We start from the raw sequence: 21,290 nt of genomic DNA, 5'->3' as shown, positions 1-21,290 counted from the left end.
TTGCACACGTTAGAGGAGCGTCGCTTTCCCGTTGCATTTAAAAACGGGTGCTACCCACACAGTCGATGCGTTGCATTCGTTTGCCTGGCGATGATGAAAATAATGTCTTCAGAGGTATTCCACAACCCAAATGTATTTCACGAGAAACGAAGCTGCAATTATTTAAAATATATATATCTCGGCACAATTTCTCATCGCTAATTCATTGTCGATTGTTGTTTCACGTTCATCTTTGATGTCTAGTTTACGATGTTGGATGCGTCCGCGCGATTTTGTTTACATATTTACTTGTAATGTTTTCTTGCGGCTCCGTGTCATTTGAACAAAAAAAGAGAGAGAGCCCTTCGGTTTGCACGGACTCTGAGCTGCGTTAAAATAAAGGATGTGTATATATAAAGTATATTTGACCCATAACCGACCTCATCACTTCTCGGATTCTAATCAGGCCCGACCACCGGGCAAAGATAGCCATACGTGCTGTATGGCTACGTTATGTCCAGTGTAGTAAAACGTATTTTAGTACTTGCGTTAAATCTCGGTTTGATAGGTGGCCACTGACCCGCTCTGCATTGCGATCCGAGCGAGAGCATGTCGGTGACCACGATATCAGCAGTCAATTTTTGTACTGTACTTCTATGCTCCCCACACAGACAAGCTTGGTGAAGCATGCTAAAATACCCACACCCCCAAACCCCCCCCCCCCCCCATAATTTACATAGTATAGAGAGGCCCTCACTCAGTAGTAGATTACACACTGTTATTTATAACACACACATATGTAAATCTGTTTCTAGACGAAGGCCTCCCCAAACCCTGTTGGTCACGGGGTTGTTTGATCATACTTCACCATGGTGGTCAGTGAAGGAGGATGGCATGGAACACGAGTGGCTCAGGCATCAGTCGCCACGGATGTTAGCTGCGATCAAAGAATCGAACTCGGGTTGCCAGTCTCAAAGTGCAGAGCGCTAACCACCGCGCGACCGCTCGACAGAATTCATCACGCAGGGAGAGGGGGGGGGCACCGTTGCTGTCACAATCTCATGCCAACGTCTTAGACGGAGATAACCCCCCCCCATCTCCCCTGTACGGATAAGGATGACAACTTGGTAGACATTTAATTTCCAGTGCTACTATCATATTTTCACACCTGGCACTCAGCCGGCTGTCGCAGGCGCACGGAGGGGAAATGTCAGACTCGAACGGAAAACAAAACCCCAATGAAAGTTGTACCTGTTGCGGCCCACTTTTAAAATACAAATTAACCACCGAGCCTAATTAAAGCGTGACGCGCGAGGCAAGTCTGTGCACATCTTCTACGCTGGGATACAAACAGTGGCGGCAAGGTTGGCTGCCAATTAGCACGGTCGGAAACGTTTCGGGTGCGAAAGAAGTTCAACATACGTACATCGTGGCGGCCAGCAACTTTTCAACGCGACAACGGAGTGCTTTTTGAAATCTCCGATGAAGCGCATGAATCATTTTTCGTGTTGTTTTTTTGTATCCGTATGATTGGAAAATATTTTTAAAAAAGGTATTGTATACATCGGCTTTGACGAACCAATGTTATGATTCGTAAATATTTTTTTTGGTTGGATCGTGTAGGTAAAATGTAATATCAAACAATTATGAAATAAAATGTTTTAGAAGTTGATAATACGAACAACTCCCGCACCTCCGATGGCTACGTACGGTGCGAAAGAAGTTCAACGTGCGTACAGCTACTGTGCACACATAATTCCAAAGTACATTTTAATTTTGAGTCGTCCCTCTCATTTTTGCGTTGCTATCCTTGAACGCTCATTGCATTGTTGCAGTGATGATAATTCACAGCCGTTATTCAATCCAATGCTGAATGAAGGTTGTCACTCGGTGTGGTTAGGGTGGGCAGGGGGGAGGTGATCATACCTCTGGGTTGTTTAAGAGTTGGGGTGGAGCAAGAACGGCTTCAGATTTCATATATTACGCAATCAAACCCAGGTCACCGGTGGGTTCAACGCGCAGTGCCCTAAGCACTGCGTCACCGCTTCGCACCTCGGACTAGCGGCGGGTGGCTACGTACTGTGCGAAAGAAGTTGGACGTACATACAATATGTAACATTGTATTCTTGGTTCTTTCGGTAAAGTCACGTAAAAGGGAAATAATAAAATTATAAAAGTATAAAACAATACAATTCTCACGACGTTTCGACAACACCACAAGCAATCATCATCAGTCGAAACGTCGTGAGAATTTGTATTGTTTTATATTTTATTTATTTTATTATTTCCCTTCTACGTGACTTTACCGAAAGAACCAATAATATGAATCCCTGCAGTCACGAAAGCTTTAAATAAATAAAAAATGTTATATTGTTTTGGTGGACTTTGGGTTGTGGGTACAATATTTTCGGTCTTTACTGAAATCTTTAAGAAAGACATTTGACCATAATATAGGTGTTTTTTTGTGGGTTAGATCGCGTAAATATAAATGTGTTGTTAAAACCGCCACCATCCGACACAGCCAATTTAGTAAGGTTTGTCACGTAAACAGAACGTGGCCAATTCGTTACTGGTACAGCACACCGGTGTGTTGGAGAGCAAATCCACAACATTTACAAACCCTCAAAAAATACTTCTGTATTCCCATGTTCTTTTGAAAGCCTTACAAAGCGTTTTTTTACACCAATCTAGGTAAACAACCGTGTTGTTGTTGTTAAATCTTAACTTAAAGCTTTCGTGACTGCAGGAATACATATTCTATGGGTCTTTCGGTAAAGCCACGTAGATATAAAAAAAAAATCCTAAAAAATCACGACGTTTCGATCGCAGCACAAGCAATCGTCATCAGGTGAAGGTGAAGACAATACCCATAGAATACGTGGTGTTGTTGTTGTTGTTTACGATATTTCTCCGACTGATGTCGCAACATCGTCTCCCGCGATGAAATTCGACGGACAGGGGCTGCCGCTGCGCATGCTGAGGAAGAGGAGAGGCCGTCACGTGCCGCTGTGGTGGTGGGGCTGTGTGGGCTGTGGTGGGGCTGTGTGGGCTGTGGTGGGGCTGTGTGGGCTGTGGTGGGGCTGTGTGCGCTGTGTGGGCTGTGTGGGCTGTGGTGGGGCTGTGTGGGCTGTGGTGGGGCTGTGTGGGCTGTGTGGGCTGTGGTGGGGCTGTGTGGGCTGTGGTGGGGCTGTGTGCGCTGTGTGGGCTGTGTGGGCTGTGTGGTCTGTGGTGGGGCTGTGTGGGCTGTGTGGGTTGTGGTGGCTGTGTGGGCTGTGTGGGCTGTGTGGGTTGTGGTGGCTGTGTGGGCTGTGTGGGCTGTGTGGGTTGTGGTGGTTGTGTGGGCTGTGTGGGCTGTGTGGGCTGTGGTGGGGCTGTGTGGGCTGTGTGGGCTGTGTGCGCTGTGTGGGCTGTGGTGGGGCTGTGTGGGCTGTGTGGGCTGTGGTGGGGCTGTGGTGGGGCTGTGGTGGGGCTGTGTGGGCTGTGTGGGCTGTGTGGGCTGTGTGGTCTGTGGTGGGGCTGTGTGGGCTGTGTGGGTTGTGGTGGCTGTGTGGGCTGTGTGGGCTGTGTGGGCTGTGGTGGGGCTGTGTGGGCTGTGTGGGCTGTGGTGGCTGTGTGGGCTGTGTGGGCTGTGTGGGCTGTGGTGGGACTGTGTGGGCTGTGTGGGCTGTGGTGGGGCTGTGTGCGCTGTGTGGGCTGTGTGGGCTGTGGTGGGGCTGTGTGGGCTGTGGTGGGGCTGTGTGGGCTGTGGTGGGGCTGTGTGGGCTGTGGTGGGGCTGTGTGCGCTGTGTGGGCTGTGTGGGCTGTGTGGTCTGTGGTGGGGCTGTGTGGGCTGTGTGGGTTGTGGTGGCTGTGTGGGCTGTGTGGGCTGTGTGGGTTGTGGTGGCTGTGTGGGCTGTGTGGGCTGTGTGGGTTGTGGTGGTTGTGTGGGCTGTGTGGGCTGTGTGGGCTGTGGTGGGGCTGTGTGGGCTGTGTGGGCTGTGTGCGCTGTGTGGGCTGTGGTGGGGCTGTGTGGGCTGTGTGGGCTGTGGTGGGGCTGTGGTGGGGCTGTGGTGGGGCTGTGTGGGCTGTGTGGGTTGTGTGGGCTGTGTGGTCTGTGGTGGGGCTGTGTGGGCTGTGTGGGTTGTGGTGGCTGTGTGGGCTGTGTGGGCTGTGTGGGCTGTGGTGGGGCTGTGTGGGCTGTGTGGGTTGTGGTGGCTGTGTGGGCTGTGTGGGCTGTGTGGGCTGTGGTGGGACTGTGTGGGCTGTGTGGGCTGTGGTGGGGCTGTGGTGGGGCTGTGTGGGCTGTGTGGGCTGTGGTGATGGGGCTATGTGGGCTGTGTGGGCTGTGTGGGCTGTGTGGGCTGTGATGGGGCTGTGTGGGCTGTGTGGGCTGTGATGGGGCTGTGTGGGCTGTGTGGGCTGTGTGGACTGTGTGGGCTGTGGTGGGGCTGTGTGGGCTGTGGTGGGGCTGTGTGGGCTGTGTGCGCTGTGTGGGCTGTGTGGGTTGTGGTGGCTGTGTGGGCTGTGTGGACTGTGTGGGCTGTGGTGGGGCTGTGTGGGCTGTGTGGGCTGTGTGGGCTGTGGTGGGGCTGTGTGGGCTGTGTGGGCTGTTGTGGGGCTGTGTGGGCTGTGTGGGCTGTGTGGGCTGTGGTGGCTGTGTGGGCTGTGGTGGGGCTGTGTGGGCTGTGTCCGCTGTGTGGGCTGTGTGAGCTGTGTGGGCTGTGTGGGCTGTGTGCGCTGTGTGGGCTGTGTGGGTTGTGGTGGCTGTGTGGGCTGTGGTGGGGCTGTGTGGGCTGTGGTGGGGCTGTGTGGGCTGTGTGGGCTGTGGTGGTGGGGCTATGTGGGCTGTGTGGGCTGTGTGGGTTGTGTGGGTTGTGGTGGGGCTGTGTGGGCTGTGTGGGCTGTGTGGGCTGTGTGAGCTGTGTGGGCTGTGTGGGCTGTGTGCGCTGTGTGGGCTGTGTGGGTTGTGGTGGCTGTGTGGGCTGTGGTGGGGCTGTGTGGGCTGTGGTGGGGCTGTGTGGGCTGTGTGGGCTGTGGTGGTGGGACTATGTGGGCTGTGTGGGCTGTGTGGGTTGTGTGGGTTGTGGTGGGGCTGTGTGGGCTGACGTTCACTCGGGAGGACATTTATTTATCATTTTTGCTATAAAAAGCGGTGTCACCGTTTAGTCACGTGCAGCAAGCGTTGGCTAAATAAAACTCGAATGCATTTTTCTCGCGTGTATCTTGCAAAAAAAAGCTGTTTTGATCGGTTTCTTCCATTGGTTTCGTCGTAAATCATCAAAATCTGAATATTTTTACTGGAGGAATTCGACGAGCTATGAAGCTCTTTTTCACAGATGTCTCTTAGGGGCACGGGGTAAGAACGTTACAACAACAAACACTATCGTAGTGCAAAGTGCAAGAAGGGTAAACAGATCACCCAAAATTTTTTTACAAGTAAAACTAAACCATGCCCACCCGACCAGGCAAAGTCCACTGAGGCATTCGCCTCTTTTTCAGAAGCGACCCGGCCACAAACGACAGCTCAACAAAGTGACTTTATTGTGTGGAAATTTAAAGCGGCTAAATAATCCTACGCTTTTTTAATATTGGGGATAATTGCACGAATCATATTTACTTATAGTGTGTATAATGTGCTGCGTGGGTTAAGCAATGGGATGTGCGAACGGCGTAATGTTTGTAGAACGAATGACGTGGGAAGATAAACACGTTGTCAAAGAGAATTTGTTTTGCGATGGCACGCGCGGTTTCTTTTACACGCACACACGCACGCAGACACACGCACGCACACACGCACACATACACACACGCACGCACACATACACACACGCACGCACACGCACGCGCGCGTGTATCACGCAAACGATTTCGATGGCGTGGTGACTGCGATGGCGACACGGGCGAAGCGAGCTCGTGCCGTATCCGTGTCCATTGTCGTGAATCTCACGAGACGACCGCGTCTCGATTGCGCCCCCAACCCCGGCGGTTTGGCAGCTTTTATTTAAACTCTGCTTGCCACCGGGGCAGATGAGAGGGCCGCGGGCCGGGAGAATTGACCCTCACCACTACCACCGCCATCAACCACGGAGGGTTCACAAACTCTAATCCGATGCGGTGTGGGGTTGTACGATGATTTCACTTTTTGTTTAAGAGGTGGTATGGTATGCATGTATTTTGAACTTCTTTCACAGCGTACGTAGCCAACCGCGATAATCCTTGGCGAATACTGATAAATGATAATAGCAGCGTCTGAGAAGGGACACCATCTATGTAACCCAAACGGGAAGGAAGCTGCAAGAATGCACACGCGTATCTGCATGTAAGCTGAACTTCTTTCGCAACGTAGGTAGCCAACCGTGCTAATCGGAGAAAGCGGGGGAAGGACAACAGACTAAACGCAAAAAAGCAGTCTTGAAGAAATTAATTTTTCAATCTAGATGATGATTTAAAAGTGCACAGCCCCAGTGGCTTCCTAATATCGGAGGGAAGAGCGTTCCAGACGGCCGCAGAAGCGCATCTGAAAGGGCGCGATGCGGTGACCGTCTGGTGTGGGGTACGCCGCCGCCGTTCGTGACTGTGATCCATTTAGCAGGGAAACATCCAGCAAAGCCTCACTAAGTCTCAAGACTACTTCCGGAGGATCTTGCTTTTGAGATGCCCGGCCAATCCCATTGCAATGACGTCGCGTGCGGGTAATCGGGAGATGTCATTGTCATCATCATCATCATCACCAGTCATCGTTTATTTTTTTTGTCACATGCTATCACAGGTCTTTTGCCAATCCACTGCTGGACGAAGCCCTGCTCAAGCTGTTGACGTCTCTCACGGGGCAGGTGATGCAACACATACATCGAGCTCCTTCCTGCACGAGAGTTCGTTGCAAACACGTGGGCGCTCTTGGTGTTCCGGCAGCCGTTCGGGCAACGTTTGGTGGACCGCACGGATGTTTTGAAACTCCCTGACCTTTTGCAAAGGCGCGTCGAGGTTGCCATACATACGCTGGCTTGCCGGAGAGAGGCGGTGCGGCAAGTGTGGACTTCATCTCCTTGCTGTCCCATGGGTACGGGGATAGATTGTGGTGCACCGTGCGTTTTTTTTTCAAGTTTCCTTCCATCCGCATAAGCACTCGTTAATTGGTTTAACACGTAGGCATTCGCGACCAATATTATTCATAATAAAGGTTAGATCGCGTAAATATACATATAAATGTGTCGTGAACCCCACCACCACCCGACACAGGAGATTAGTCAGGTTTGTCACGTGAACAAAACGCGCCAATTAGCGATGTGATGGCGAGTAGACTCACAAACATTTACAGTCGAGTACGACGTTTCGCTGGTGATTACAACAGCATGACCCTCTTGAAAAGGCCATTGGGCTCAGTGTGGCTTTCCTGATTACATGGGAAATTGTTATATGATTAATTATGATGTTACATTCTCTATGCCGGACATCTTCGCTGGTGCTATTTCCTCCTTTGGGCGAGAAAAAAAGAACACCACCCCACACATACACAAAGCTCCGAGGCTTGGTCGGGCAGGCGCACGAGCCCTCTTGAAACTGACATATCCCTGCCATTTCGTAAAGTTCGCAAACCCAGTAACTTCGCAAACCCAGTAGGTTTGCGAAGTTTCTCAAAAAATCTAAAACGATCGCAAATAACTCCCCGCCGCTGCCGCCAACCATCTTGTACCCAAGTTCCCGATTAGAGGTCTGTGCCAAAATGCCTGCGCCCCCGTGTCAATATCATAAAAAAAGCCTTTGCCGATTAATTACATGGGGTTTTCACGCTAAAGCTTTACACCTTGGTAGAAGTGGGAATACCCACACTTTACCCCACCACACACGACCCGCTGATCGACAGTGATGGACCCATTGATACTGCTGGGTGGACAGAAGCTCCGGCGTATTTAATAACCATGTCCCCATCGCTTTCACGGCCACGTCAGGAGATCGAACCGGTGACCTCTCCATCGCAAAATCCACCCCCGCCGCGCTTACCATTACCACCACGGCGACATCAGCGCCGTTTGTAAACCGGTTGGATTAAGGCGACAGGACGATTCCGGAATCCATCGTCGGATTCGGGTGCCAGAGAGGCCACCGAGAAAGAAAGGGGCCTTTTGTTCTCGTTCCGGCGGATGCGACAAGCCATCACTGGGGACGTACGCAGCGAAGCCGATGGGAGCGAGCGCTTTCGCGAGCCCACCGCACACGTACCGCTCCCGAAGAACAACGCAGAATCCCTCGGCGAAAGGGAGAGAGGGGGGGGGTCTTTCAGATCGCTCGCTCGCTCGCTCGCCCCATCTATTCGCCGCTCAATCGAGGTCTTCCCCTTCCACGCTGTCCAAACTTCCAGCCGGGTCCGAGATAAATGCGTTTCACATGATTGCTATGCAAACCTTTAAACTCCCCTCTTTCATTAATTCTATTATACCCCACCCTCTCTCGCGCTATTCAGTTGTCACAAAAGGGAAATAAATAATGAAGTTTATTTTCACTTGGCATCTGCGTGTTTCACACTGGGGGATTTTCATGTTTTACCGAGTTGGCTGTTGGCAATGCCGCCTTGTATGGCCTCCTTATGCATGCATACTTCCCCCAGGGAGTTAAAACATCTCTAGTAGAGCAAGCTGAAGATTCTATATATATGTACAAATGCTATAGATGTGTTTGCTTACGCAGTAATTTGTCTATTTGGTGAGTGAATTGTATGTTAGGCTCACGATGAATTTCCTCCGCTTCCATTTGATGACAATTCAGGATCAAGAATTGATGTTTTTGTAGTCGTTTGTACCGAGTGCATCGTCTGTCTTGCCTGTGTCGCGTGTGTCTCCGTCTTGTTTGTGTCCGTCCAAAAGTTACACATTTGCACAGCATCTGCACAGATTTTTTAACACCGGAATTCACGCGCACAATTCACAAAAATATCGTGAGCATCCTCATGTTTCATTGACGAGCCGACGACTCACCACGCGCCTCGTAAACAGACAACACGGTGTAAACTAAACGAGGTGAATCTAAACGAAGTGAAACTCAACGAAGTGAAACTCGCCAAAGCGCCAGGTTTCTTACCATAATTTTATTTTATTCAAGAAAAAGGTTGCAACACATTACACGGCGAATTATATTAAATTCGTTTCAACATCAATCACACGGATTTTTTTTTATGTTTGTAACGATGACAACATTTACTTAGAGAATAAATCTGAAGGGCTAGCGAATAACAATCTTGTTAAACTCCAGGCAATACAACGAAGAAAGCATTTATTTTATAGCATCTTATATTTAACTTATTTTACATCTTTTTTTTCCACCGTTTTTTTTCTCAAATCTTCCAGTCTCTCTCAGTTCTAACGATGTACACAACGAGCGAACGATGTCGTCGCAAACGCAGCGACGGTCGGCACCCCCCAAATCAGTCACAGAGGGAGGGGGGGGGGGTTGCGTTCCCCCCCGCGTTGTTTCAGCCAAAGTCGCCAATAACACTGGTCAAAAAAAAAAAATTTCTGGCCCGGACTTTTGCAGCTGTTTTAGACTAATTTCAGGGTACTGATCTCAGATTTGCTCTATCACATCTCATTTTTATGCTATCGGCATACCCCATTTTCATTGATTTTACCCGAAATTAACTCTGTCACTTATGATTGCAAGTTGTTGCGAGTCAGTGACTGCTTTAGTGTTAAAATATGGTGCTGTATTTTTTGGACAGTGTGTTTATAATAGAATTTTATGTAGATATCCACATTTATTTAATATTTTTCTTCTGCAGTTTTTATTGAAAATGCAATATTTGATATCTCAAAAACCTGATGTGATAGACAAAAACAAAAATCTGATGCCAGATTTGGAATCAGCACCCCAAAATTAAATTTTAAACCGTTGGAATACCTTATGCCAGAAAAAGTGTGTTGACCAGTGTTATCAACCCATCCGCAGTCGGAGGTTCATCTCGAACGTCCGACCGCGTTCACCCAGCCATTATTGTTTTGTTCCACAATTCCGCTAGTTCATAGCCAACGCCCGCCCGCCCGCCCGTGTCCATGACTTGAGAGTGCCGATACGGCTAACGAGTGCGTTGTGTGTTGAACTTCTTTCGCACCGTACGTAGCCAACCGTGCTCATGGGAGGTGCGTGGGAAGGACGACGAACTAAAGGCAAAAAAAAGCAGTTCGAAAGAAGCGAGTTTTCAACCAGTGCCTGCTGCACGGCAGGGAAAGGACTGCACACCACTCACTCACCCACCCACCCACGCCAACACAGCGTGTCCAACATCGCACAACAAGACGGGACCTACACAACAGGCAACGCGATCGGACTCTACGCTGGGTAGCGACTACCACGGCGGTCGGTGATGGATTCCGCCGCATCACGAGAACAACAACAACAAAAATAAAGGCTCTGGAAGCCTGCACACGCGATTTGCCGCGTGCCGGCTGAACAAACTCTGTTCACGGGTCCTGCTGCACCTCAAAGGGACTACGAACGCGGGTTGACCAACGCGCCACCCCTCCGAGAACGCGCCAATGCGTGCTCCACGCCGTATCTCGCAACGACATTCCACACACACACACGCGGCTGCTGATTGTAAAACATTGTCCCCCCTCCACTTTTCTCATAGCAAACTATTCCCGGCTCGTACGCCCCCCCGCCCCCCCCCCCCGGGTGTCGTGACAGGCGATGAGCACATTTTTTTTCGTTGTTGCCACCGTTTTAATAGTCTGTCGCAAAATAAATAAATAAGCGGCAATGAAGGGGCCCGCGTTCCACTTGTCCGCGCTAATGGGAAAGAATTGGCCCCGCAATTTACGGCCGATTTTGCGGGCAAAAAAAAAAAATTTCAACGCAGCTGTTTGCATTGTTAGCGAATTTCGAAAACCGATTTTCTCGCCGCTTTTGTTTGTGTGTGTTTTGTGTCTCGGGCAGCAGTTCCGGAATGCACATATTACTGACCAACAAGGCAATTATAAGGTAACAGTTATTGTCGGGAAATTACTGTTAGCCGACAATAACCAAGCTCCTGTCGAGTCCACAGCAAGACTAAATGCAGTGAACATTTCTCCCACTAACCTTATCTCTACTCATCCCGAAATAAATTCATGAATGTGTGCGTGTGTTTTTGTCTTTGTGTCTGTGCTTACACACAAACATCTCCGCCACGTGTGCGCGCGCGTGCACACACACACGTGTTACTGACACACGTGTTATCACCTTCGGACAACATACTAATAACGGCATTCAATTCGAAGTTGCCTAACGCATGAAAATCACGTTGTGCTCTCGTGAAAAAAAAATAAAAACACAAATTTAAATCGAACTCGGGATAAAACTCGACGCATATTTAACATGGCCGGCTGCTTGGGAGGTGGCTTTGTTGTGAGGTCAAAGGGCGCAGTGCTCACCATGACCCGGCACAACCGGTACAAATAAATAATACTCACTTCAGTATTATTTAAACGTTCTGCAATCATAGCCAGAAGGTCCGGAGAAGAGGGCCAGACGAGAGCCAGCTTCTTCTGGTGAACATGACCGTGGCGACAGTGTCGTAATCAGACGAGGAGGCAGGAGATTGTGCCCCTTCGTCTGCGTAACTCCAACCACGACTCACCCCACAAGAAGCCTCGATCAGCAAGATCTTCAACCATCTCGAGCAAGTTTAATCTAATTCTTCGTATTTATTACGAGTTTAAATGTATCCCAACGATAATACGCATTTTTGTACACTTAATCACATTTAGTGACGTATTTATTTTCCAGAAATGATCGGCTAGGAATGCAACCCCTGATTTTAACATGTTCATGGGAAATTAGTAGCATTTTCCAGCAACGAATGCCTCGTGCATCGTGGGGGATTCCTGCAATTAAGTGGCCTCCAATGAAGCAATGCTCTTGTGGAATTTTGATGTCAAAATTAGAATGTTCCACATAAGGGGGACCCCCCCTGCTTTTTGAGAGGCGGTGCAGCGGATTTTACACCATGCGCTACGAACATGCGTTAAGAACATAGCCACCCGAGTTTCTGTTACCAACCACAGGTGGCAACAGTGAAGAGCGGTATCTGAATCGGTCCCAGGCCCCCCCCCCCATTAACCTCCGAAGACCATCAAGGGTGTGGAGAGATCTTCATCCAGCAGAGGTTTGACAAAGGGCTGTAAATCATGATGATGAATGCATTCTCAAAATCATTCTGATTGCTATCCGAAGAGCTCAACCAAGTGACAGGTACAAGATACAGCTCCAGAAACAAGTGGTCAGTCAGGTTTGATTCAATGGGATCTGAATCTTTGATAAGATGCCACTGCATCCCGTGTCGATGGAATGTGCCGACGAGGGCACGTAATGATTCATGTAATCATCACGAATCAGAGGGAACGATTCAACCCGGGAATACATGCATACCTGTCAACCCATACGGTTTACCCGTATTGTACAGGGAAATTGAGTTTTTAGGTCCATATAGCGTACAGCCGTTTAAATGAGGGCAATTTTGTTTGCCTATTTGTTTGTGTTTCTCCCTTGTGGTGGGACTTGGTAGGATGAACGTTGAAATTTATAAGGGCACCACGGGGTGACCAATAAGATCTGAATTGGTCTGTAATAAGGTAGGCACTGGTAAGGGGTTGACAGGTATGGAAATGCTGTCCCATTTTTAAATCCTTTATATTAAGTTCACTTGCTTGCTTGCGTGCTTACGACCGTGCAAATCTTTCGGTCGTTTTTTAACCCACTTCCCGTGATCCAATCGAGCTGACATTTTGCACACAGACTCGTTGTGCGTGACAATTTATTTTCGTGAAATTTTTTTTCCATAACTTTACACTTTTTAGGAATTTTTTAAAAATATTTAATTACCAATTGCTTAATGGTGGCAGGCAATCATCTAGCCGCCACGCATATAAAGGATTTATAGTGAAAAACTTTGTTTTTAAGGGTTAATTTTTTACTCTATCTCGTTCGAAGAGTTGAGTTCACCCGATTAGCCTATATGTAACAGCAGTAAATGTGAATTGTCAATAATTGGCCATCACGTGCACGAATCAATGCGTGCATCTCGAGCGGGGAAAAAAAGACAAAACTCCACCAACTTTAACCGATGAATTGCTGCACACAGGACCGTGATATGGCAATGGTTTGGGGGGGACCTTCACCCACAGCAGTGGATAGATTATGGCCGACGACGACGACAAATCGATGCGTCGCTACATGCCCAGTGCGGTAAAGTGTTGTGAGCTTCGCTTGTAAACACGCAAGGCTGCGATGACCACGAACTAGTAAAGGCCGTACGGCAGCGATGGGCCGCCCGGACGAGTCGGCGGGCAACGTGAGCGGCCCTCCTCCACCCTTGGTGGGGGCCGCAAGCTCGACGTCATTGCTTGTGCACGTGACCCCCGCACGTCACGCCGAGACCAGGCCACCACGAGGGGCACCACGGTACGCGGGTTACCCACCAACTGCCGTCTGGCATTAACCCGACGCCCGTCGGACCCATGCGTGCGCGACGATTGGCTGCGTAACGGCCGCACTTGTGACTCGAGTACTACTGTGCAAGCGACGCTAGCAATAACATCGCGTATTAAATCCGTACAAGAAATGCATAGACTGTGGATAGCAGCGACAGTGACGCTCCTGTTCAGTTTCTCACAGCTGTGCCGCGCAACTACCCGACGTGTTTTCAGGTTGTACCGCGGGCTGCTTTTGCATGACGTCCGACGATTCGCTCCGCACGCTGGCGGGCTTCTTCGGGAACCGAGGGAAACATCGGGACATCGTGCTCAACAACACGCCACACAAAGACACGCGGGAGGGGGGGGGGACACAACGAAAGCCAAGCAGCTACAAGGAACACTGAGGCACTGCCAACATTTCAAGAAAAGCAATACAAATACCGGCCAAGCGCCTAAAACAAAAAGCTCATAACATTGCATTTGTCTTAAAATATGAATGGCACTATTTTGCCTAATGCGGGGTGTCCCGGATTTTTGTGTAACCTTCAAGAGTGCCGTCCTGCTGCAGACACCTGTGTGTAAACCGAGGGCAATTTAGCGACTAATTATTGAATCGTATTAAATGCCAACAGGTTTTGGCTCGAAAGGCTTGCTTGAATAATCCTTTTCAAATGTAATCCTGTTGCGAACATCACCCCCATTGAATATTCATGGCAGCGCCGCTTCGTTTTAATGGGCTGCGTGCGCAAAGATTAAATAATTTTGAATTAAATAAATCGTGATTCTATTTAATAAAAGGAATGCCAATTATGACACCTTTTTCATGGCCACAAAGCATTTGATACGCCGTGTTAAAATAAGTGTCATCATTTTTTAAATATTTGTATTATGGTTTGTGGTGGCGCAGCAGCTAGCGGACTGCGCTATGAACCCAGCGACCCGAGTTCCAACTTGTGGCCACGGCGAACATCGCTGTCAAGTGATACCTGAACCAGTCCTGGGACCTACACTCCCTTCACCAACCTTTACTGACCTTCATGGCGAAGCTCAGCCAAACCACCACCATGACCGATAAAGCATGGGCAGGCCTTCATCCAGCAGTGGAATGACAAAGACGCTGTAAATTGAAAGTGGGTTTAAAATTTCTTTTTTTGCGGATTGATGTGCATCTGCCGTCTCGACCCCCATCCCTCCGGCTGATCGATGTCTTCCACATGGGCCTGACATCGCGCCGTACGGCTATCCAGGTCATTGGGGTCGGCATGGGGCCCAGTGCAGAGCTTCGCAATGAAATTGGCCAAGGAGAGCAGGGCCTGCGTTGTGTGAGCAGGTCCCGTGTCACGTGAGGAGGGCCAGTGTCACGTTAGGAGGGTCCGTGTCACGTGAGGAGGGTCTGTGTGACGTGAGGAGGGCCTGTGTCCCAGACAGTATGAGAATATCTTTTATAAGGTTTTAGTAAAAATAAAAGTTATTCACATTTTTCGTCTTGTTAATTGTTTGTGATTTTTTTTAGCATTGTTCAATGTGTAATTGTTGTTGGAGTGATGAGTGACGGAATATCTATGTCTGTGCTCTCTGGTCGCCTGGGTGAAGAGTGGGGGGTGGGGGCTATCTCCTTGCCCAGTCCTGGCCAGCTGGCTCTAAAACTCAATAAACAAACACCCACACGCACCCACACGCACCCACACGCACCCACACGCACCCACACGCACCCACACGCACCCACACGCACCCACACGCACCCACACGCACCCACACGCAACAACACGCACCCACACGCAACAACACGCACCCACACGCACCCACACGCAACAACACGCACCCACACGCACCCACACGCAACAACACGCACCCGCACCCACACGCACCCACACGCACCCACACGCACCCACACGCACCCACACGCAACAACACGCACCCACACGCAACAACACGCACCCACACGCACCCACACGCAACAACACGCAACAACATGCACTCACACGCACCCACACGCAACAACACGCACCCACACGCAACAACACGCACCCACACGCACCCACACGCACCCACACGCACCCACACGCAACAACACGCAACAACACGCACCCACACGCACCCACACGCAACAACACGCACCCACACGCACCCACACGCACCCACACGCAACAACACGCACCCACACGCAACAACACGCTGCTTCAACATCGCGCCCGTATCGCTGAACGCGCGTTGCCCAGTTCCCAACAGCGGCACCGGACTACAATGGGCAAATAAATAAAAGTGAATGCTCACTGAATTTAGCATTGAGGTGGTGATCGTCTTCCATGTATTGCCCCGAGCCGATGGCGGAATGTCTATATTCTTTTGGCGGGGTTGAGTCTCTCCATAGGCCAACCAACCACTGCTAACTTACACACGAAGTGGTAATATTTTTTTCAGCCTCGGTGAAACGATGAGCTTAGTCAACACCCAACCAGGATTCAAAACTAGCAAACTTCCGATTGTGAGCTACATGCTCTTTTCACTGCTGAGCCACCCCAGGTCCACATGGTGGTCATGCATAGCTACCGCTCTCTGTGGGTGGCCAACACTGGCAACACTCTCCCATAAGTCCTGGGTTTCAAGTGTCCCGAATAGCGGTGGCGCGTGTTACATTGTCGATCGATAACTCTGAAAAGCCACGTTGAAAAAGTGTCAAATTAAATAAATCTAACTTAAATATGTATTCGCGTGTAACATGCCATTTATCGACGCTTAATCACTTCTTTAAAACCCGAAGAAAACTAAAAAGAAAAAAAAGCAATTCAAGTGATTCTGTTCCGAGTTGTGCCGCCTGAAATACAACGGAGAGTTTGACCACGTGGGCCCCCCCACGTGTCAGTCACCTTCCAATCCCTCTCGCCGTGAACCGAGCTCATTTAAAATACTCGACGTACACTGAACATGAAACGGCACTAAACAAACTAAAATGAGCGACCACGACAATAATGATTATTTAACATTATTTGTGAAATGGAACGCATACGAGAGGACGCGGCAGGCCGAGGAGTCCAAACGATAAATCCAGTTCATGTGTCGGTGCTATTGAAATTGTGGTTGGGTAGTGCCAGGTTGTGAGGACTTTGTCCAGCAGTGGATTGACCATGGCTGATGACGATGATGTATTTTTTACACCTTACATACATTTAGTAATTTTGTCACGCCACATGGCACTAATTCACAAGCATTCTGAGTGTAATAGTAATGTATCTTTCAAATGAGTTGCACCGGACAGGAGAAGTGTTAAGGAGGTGCAGACTGAACGTCTACATTTCTTTGTGGCTTGAACAGCTGCATGATCCTCGCTCAGCTATTCGCGTTACCTCCGCACTGCCGATGGAATCATCGATGTGTCTGCAGTTGGCACTGCTCAGCCGGTGCGTGCAGCAAAGCGTTAACAGTTGCAAGTTTCCATAGTCCTGCAGTAACAAAAAAAGATGTTCAAATTCGTATTTGCAAAACGACGGATTGGAGAATAATGCACCAGGTTGAGTTTATGGAAAAGGCTCTCGCGTGATTCCATTGAGGTTACAAAGAGGAGATTCAATATTTCCACTCGTTACCTTTAATCTGTGCTTGTGTAGTGACCTGTGCAATCATTATGATGTTCATCATCATAGACTTTCATCCACTCAGTGCGAGCTCGTTGAGACAACGCAGGTGTGTAATATCTGCCAGGGTGGCTTGGGTAGACAAAGTTGAGTGTGAAATGAGAATGGTAAAAGCTGTGATGATGATGATGATGGTAACAATGATTCCCAGCTATTGTCCAAACAACCCTGAGAAAGGACAAAGCTATTTTGGAAACGACTCGCTTGCACGCTGATAACAACTCTTTTATAGCACGGCGCCTGTTTGAATTTGCTAATAATCCTGAACAGGACAGATGTTGTCCGTGCCGTGATGAAGCAAAACATTGTGAATGCGCTGCTATCGCATAGTTCCTTTTTTCAGGAACATTCTGTTGGAAAGTGTCCAGACTCGCAGGCTGCGTTCAAATCCGATGGTTTATTACAGGACCGCGGAAGCTGAAGCTCTGCTATGATTTTTCTTCGTGTTGTTTGGAAGCGTGAAATGAAATTGTCCCCTAATTTTGCGCGCCCCTCCCACCTGCAGAGACTAAACCGTGGGTTCTCTACGGAGGACCGACTGCCAATCACATACTCCAGTAAGACAAGAGCTTTCAACCCAATCGGCTGCGCTGCATGAAGCTGTGTTAAAGCTTCTCTACCGAATTACAACGGAAACCCCTACAACGCAACAAACAACGGCGGCATATGGAGGTGACACTGCCCAGAGGTAATAAGAGTGTTCGACGCTTGTTGCAGAGGTTCGCGATTCAAATCTGACAGGCTGCCGTGGTAATTACTGGGGTGTGTATTTACCATACAAATATACCCAGCCATTGTGTGTCAGTGTCAACGTCCAAATTAGCAATATTTCAAAGACTACCCGCAAATTACTCAATTTAGATTACACGTTGCAACATCGCCCCCTAATGCAAAACTTCTGCACACCGTGTCTCTGCACAACACAGCCCCTTCATTATAGCCGAGCGCTATAAGAATTGGGCAAATATCAAATGTACTCTAATATTATTAGTTATTAAACAACGGATGGCTGCGAATTTGCAGTGGGGCAGTACTTTTAACTTAAGCATTGCCAAAACAAGAGACGACTTAATTAGGGCATCTGTGAGTACGACGAAGGAGCTACCTGCATGTCAGGTCATGCTTAATGGCCGGCCCTTGATAAATATATATTGTTTGGCAGCGGGTAAATCGTTGTTACACTTGCGGCTTAATTAACAATTTTGCCACCAATTGGAAAGAGGGGCACGGTGGGACTTGCGAAGGCATGTGCCGGCAAAGCCGTGCGTCACACAAAACAGCGGTCCCCCCCCAAGGTGGCTATGCCAGTCAAGCCACTGCAGCCCAGTGCAAAGGCGTTGCGGCTGGGCTCCGTGGGGACACGGTGCCGATGTTTGCTGCGAGGTCTTTCGCAAATTTCCGCACGACGGGTGTGACCCAACAGAGACGCCTCGAGTAAACAACTCGCGTCCTCGCGCTCTGCACTGCCGCCGATATTACAGCCGCCCGCTTCCGCGCCGTCGTTTATCCCCCCCCCCCACGCCATCAGCCACTGCTGGCTGTGGGAATTGAGAAATGACAAAAGAAAGCAAGCAAAGAAGAGAAATGAATAAAATGCTCAACAGGACCTCAGGGGTGACGATGCTACAGAGCCGAGCTACACCACCGTTAAGGTGGAAATGTCAAGAGCCATCACCGGCATTAACGTCCAATAAGAAAGCAAAAGGTTCAGGCCCATGCCAGATAATTTCAACAAACGAACAATTTTTTTGCAATGACAGTGGGAAACCAAGTAGAAATGTGGAATAATCTTGACGGACGGCCGAGCATGGTACGTCATTAACCATCTCCCATTCCGATGACGTACGTGAACGTCATCATTTTTTTTTCAGAATAAAAAATAAAATAACTTTATGGGTACCGAGGCTTCCACAAGGCAATGCAGGAGGACGTGTGGCACAGTTTGGGGCCAGCTATAATTGAGTGCGGTCGAGTTGCTACAGTTCTCTGCGGTGAGTACAGTGTCTTTAAAAACAATGGCGCTTTGCCTCTCTAAAAAAAATTTACGCTAACCGCTTGCACGTTCCGAGATTCAGCGGTGAGCGGGACCCACCCTGCAACTTGCAGACATCTTGGAACGGGAAAGGGTTAATTTATTTTTTGTTACATTAACCCCATAAATTGAATGGTATTATTCTGTGTCTCTCATAGATCTAAAAGTTGGAATCTCTAAGAGACACTGTGTGAGCATCGTATCCCTTGTGTTAGGAACTTGTTTAGGATCCCTTGCTGGCACATCAACATCATTGTAAGCAAGACCCTCACTCGCTGGGCAAATAAGACTGACAAAAATGCATTTTGCGGTTTCGTTTCAACAATAAAAAGCAGGTATACGCACTACAATTTTCTAACTCGTCCCCTGCGAAAATTAACTGCGATGGAGATACGTGCGCGCGTGTGTGTGTGTGCATGTGTGCGTGTGCTTGTGCGCGCGTTGCGAGCGAGCAGGCGAGAACGCTCCTACAGCTCAGCCAGCACCTCCGGCAGCTCGGGCGGCTCTGTCGCGGTGTCCTTCTGCGGGGCCGGGGGTTTGGCTCGCGCCTCCGTCTTGTCGCCGTCCTCCTCGCCGGTGATCTCTTCGAAGGAGGATCCGCTCGCCCCCGACTCGCTCCGGTCGCTGTTGTCGTCCCCGTCCGCGTCCCGCGCCGCCTTGCCGACCGTCCCGATGCTCGCGGCCAATGCCGCCGCGGCCGCCAAGGCCGACAGCGATGCGCCCGCTTCCTCGTCGTAATCCTCCTCCTCGTCCTCCTCCTTTCTGTCACCGCTTTCGCTCTCCGGCCCGCGGGGAGCGAAGGCCTGGCTCTCGCTGTCCCGCGTCACCGTGGAGACGCTGTCCCGCGTCACCGTGGAGACGCTGTCCCGCGTGGCGTTGGTGCCCGAGTCGCAGGTGAAGGAGCTGGCCTCGCTCGATGTGTCTCCTGTGGGGGGGGGGGGGGGTGCACAGCAGGACGTGAGGCAATGTCCACATCGCGAGACATTCAATCGTACATTCATTATTTTTTAAATGAATTTCATCGTTTGTTAATGTATTTCTTTATTCATTAATTTGTTCATTAAATTATTAATTGCGTCATTTGCGAATTGGTACATTTGCTAACTCGTGCTATTTTCTTCAATATGTGAAGCGGTCGGTGAACTCCAGGTGCAAGTGGTATGGCTGAAACAGGCTGGTGTCCTTAACAGGGGATAAGCCGACAGTGAGATGAGGAGGACATTGTGTTCCTACGAGGCAAACCTGTCAACATCCCTCAACTCTTCACCATGTTAAAAACATAAAAAGCACTCCGTTCTTGGACGTGAAACATACTTTCCCATCCCACAGACCCTGGATCATAATCGCTGTGATTTAGAATTGTGTTGGGAGCTGTGCCAATTTACATGATAAAATTGGCCCTCGTTATGAAACGTGGGTTGAGCTTTTGTTTTCTGTGCGATCTTTATTCACGGCACTTGGAATACAAATCTCGGCCACCAGAGAATCCACTCACAGTGAAAGAGGCTAATGATGGCATTTTTTCACCTCATCATTTTTGGGAGGGCCTTGAGAGGCCTTGCCTCTTGACAATTGAGCTACAGTTTTTAAATATCCATTGCTTAAACAGACATTCAAAAACGTACCCTTCAACCTGACGGGTGAAATCGTGAATTGAAGCCGCATAATTCTTTCCCATAATATCCCGCTGAAGGCTTGTCAGCAAAAGCAATGCACGCGACGAGTATTCTTTCAAGCTTCTATCGAGTTCGTTCTACATTGCTCATTAAAAAGGGGGTGCCAATCATCTCCAGATAAGGGGGAAGAGGCACATTTTTTTTTTCAAAATTCGACACCGTCTGTTGCAAGCACAAACGCGTCGCGATCTTTGAAGGCATTTTCAAATCGTCTTTTTGAAAAGCACAACACAGTTATCACGTGATGGACGGCGTATTTCACAGACGCGAGCCTGACGCGTTGACATTCTCGGATTTAGCCGTTATTGGCATCGAAGCGCACAAACCGGCTGGCGAAGGCCCTCATACGCATTCATGTATGCCCCCCGCCTCCCATCGCCACGGTGCAGCGGCGGCGGTGATTGGCGGAGCGCTGCACTTTGGCCAGGCCGCGGCGGCATTACCCACGCTGACAGTTACGGATGCGCCAGCAGCAACGCTCGGCCTGCGCTGCACACCGAGCCACGGCGCCACGACGCAGCCCAGCCCCACCCGCAGCATCGCACGT

The 21,290-nt window shown here is 49.5% G+C and overlaps 1 protein-coding gene across 1 annotated transcript in view; it reads right to left on the bottom strand.

The window, feature by feature from the left end:
* Positions 1-9,039: 9,039 nt before the first annotated feature.
* TEX264 (testis expressed 264, ER-phagy receptor) overlaps positions 9,040-21,290 on the bottom strand; it is a 160,897-nt gene continuing 148,646 nt past the window's right edge. The window contains exon 4 of the mRNA XM_078872380.1: positions 9,040-19,992. Within this exon, the coding sequence (XP_078728506.1) occupies positions 19,535-19,992 (458 nt within the window). The 3' untranslated portion in view covers positions 9,040-19,534. The remainder of the gene's footprint in view (positions 19,993-21,290) is intronic.

The sequence above is a fragment of the Lampetra fluviatilis genome, chromosome 34, assembly GCF_964198595.1.
Source record: "Lampetra fluviatilis chromosome 34, kcLamFluv1.1, whole genome shotgun sequence".
Taxonomy (NCBI): Eukaryota; Metazoa; Chordata; class Hyperoartia; order Petromyzontiformes; family Petromyzontidae; genus Lampetra; species Lampetra fluviatilis.
Note: the sequence above shows the minus strand (reverse complement) of the source record. Positions and strands in the feature narration are given on the sequence as shown.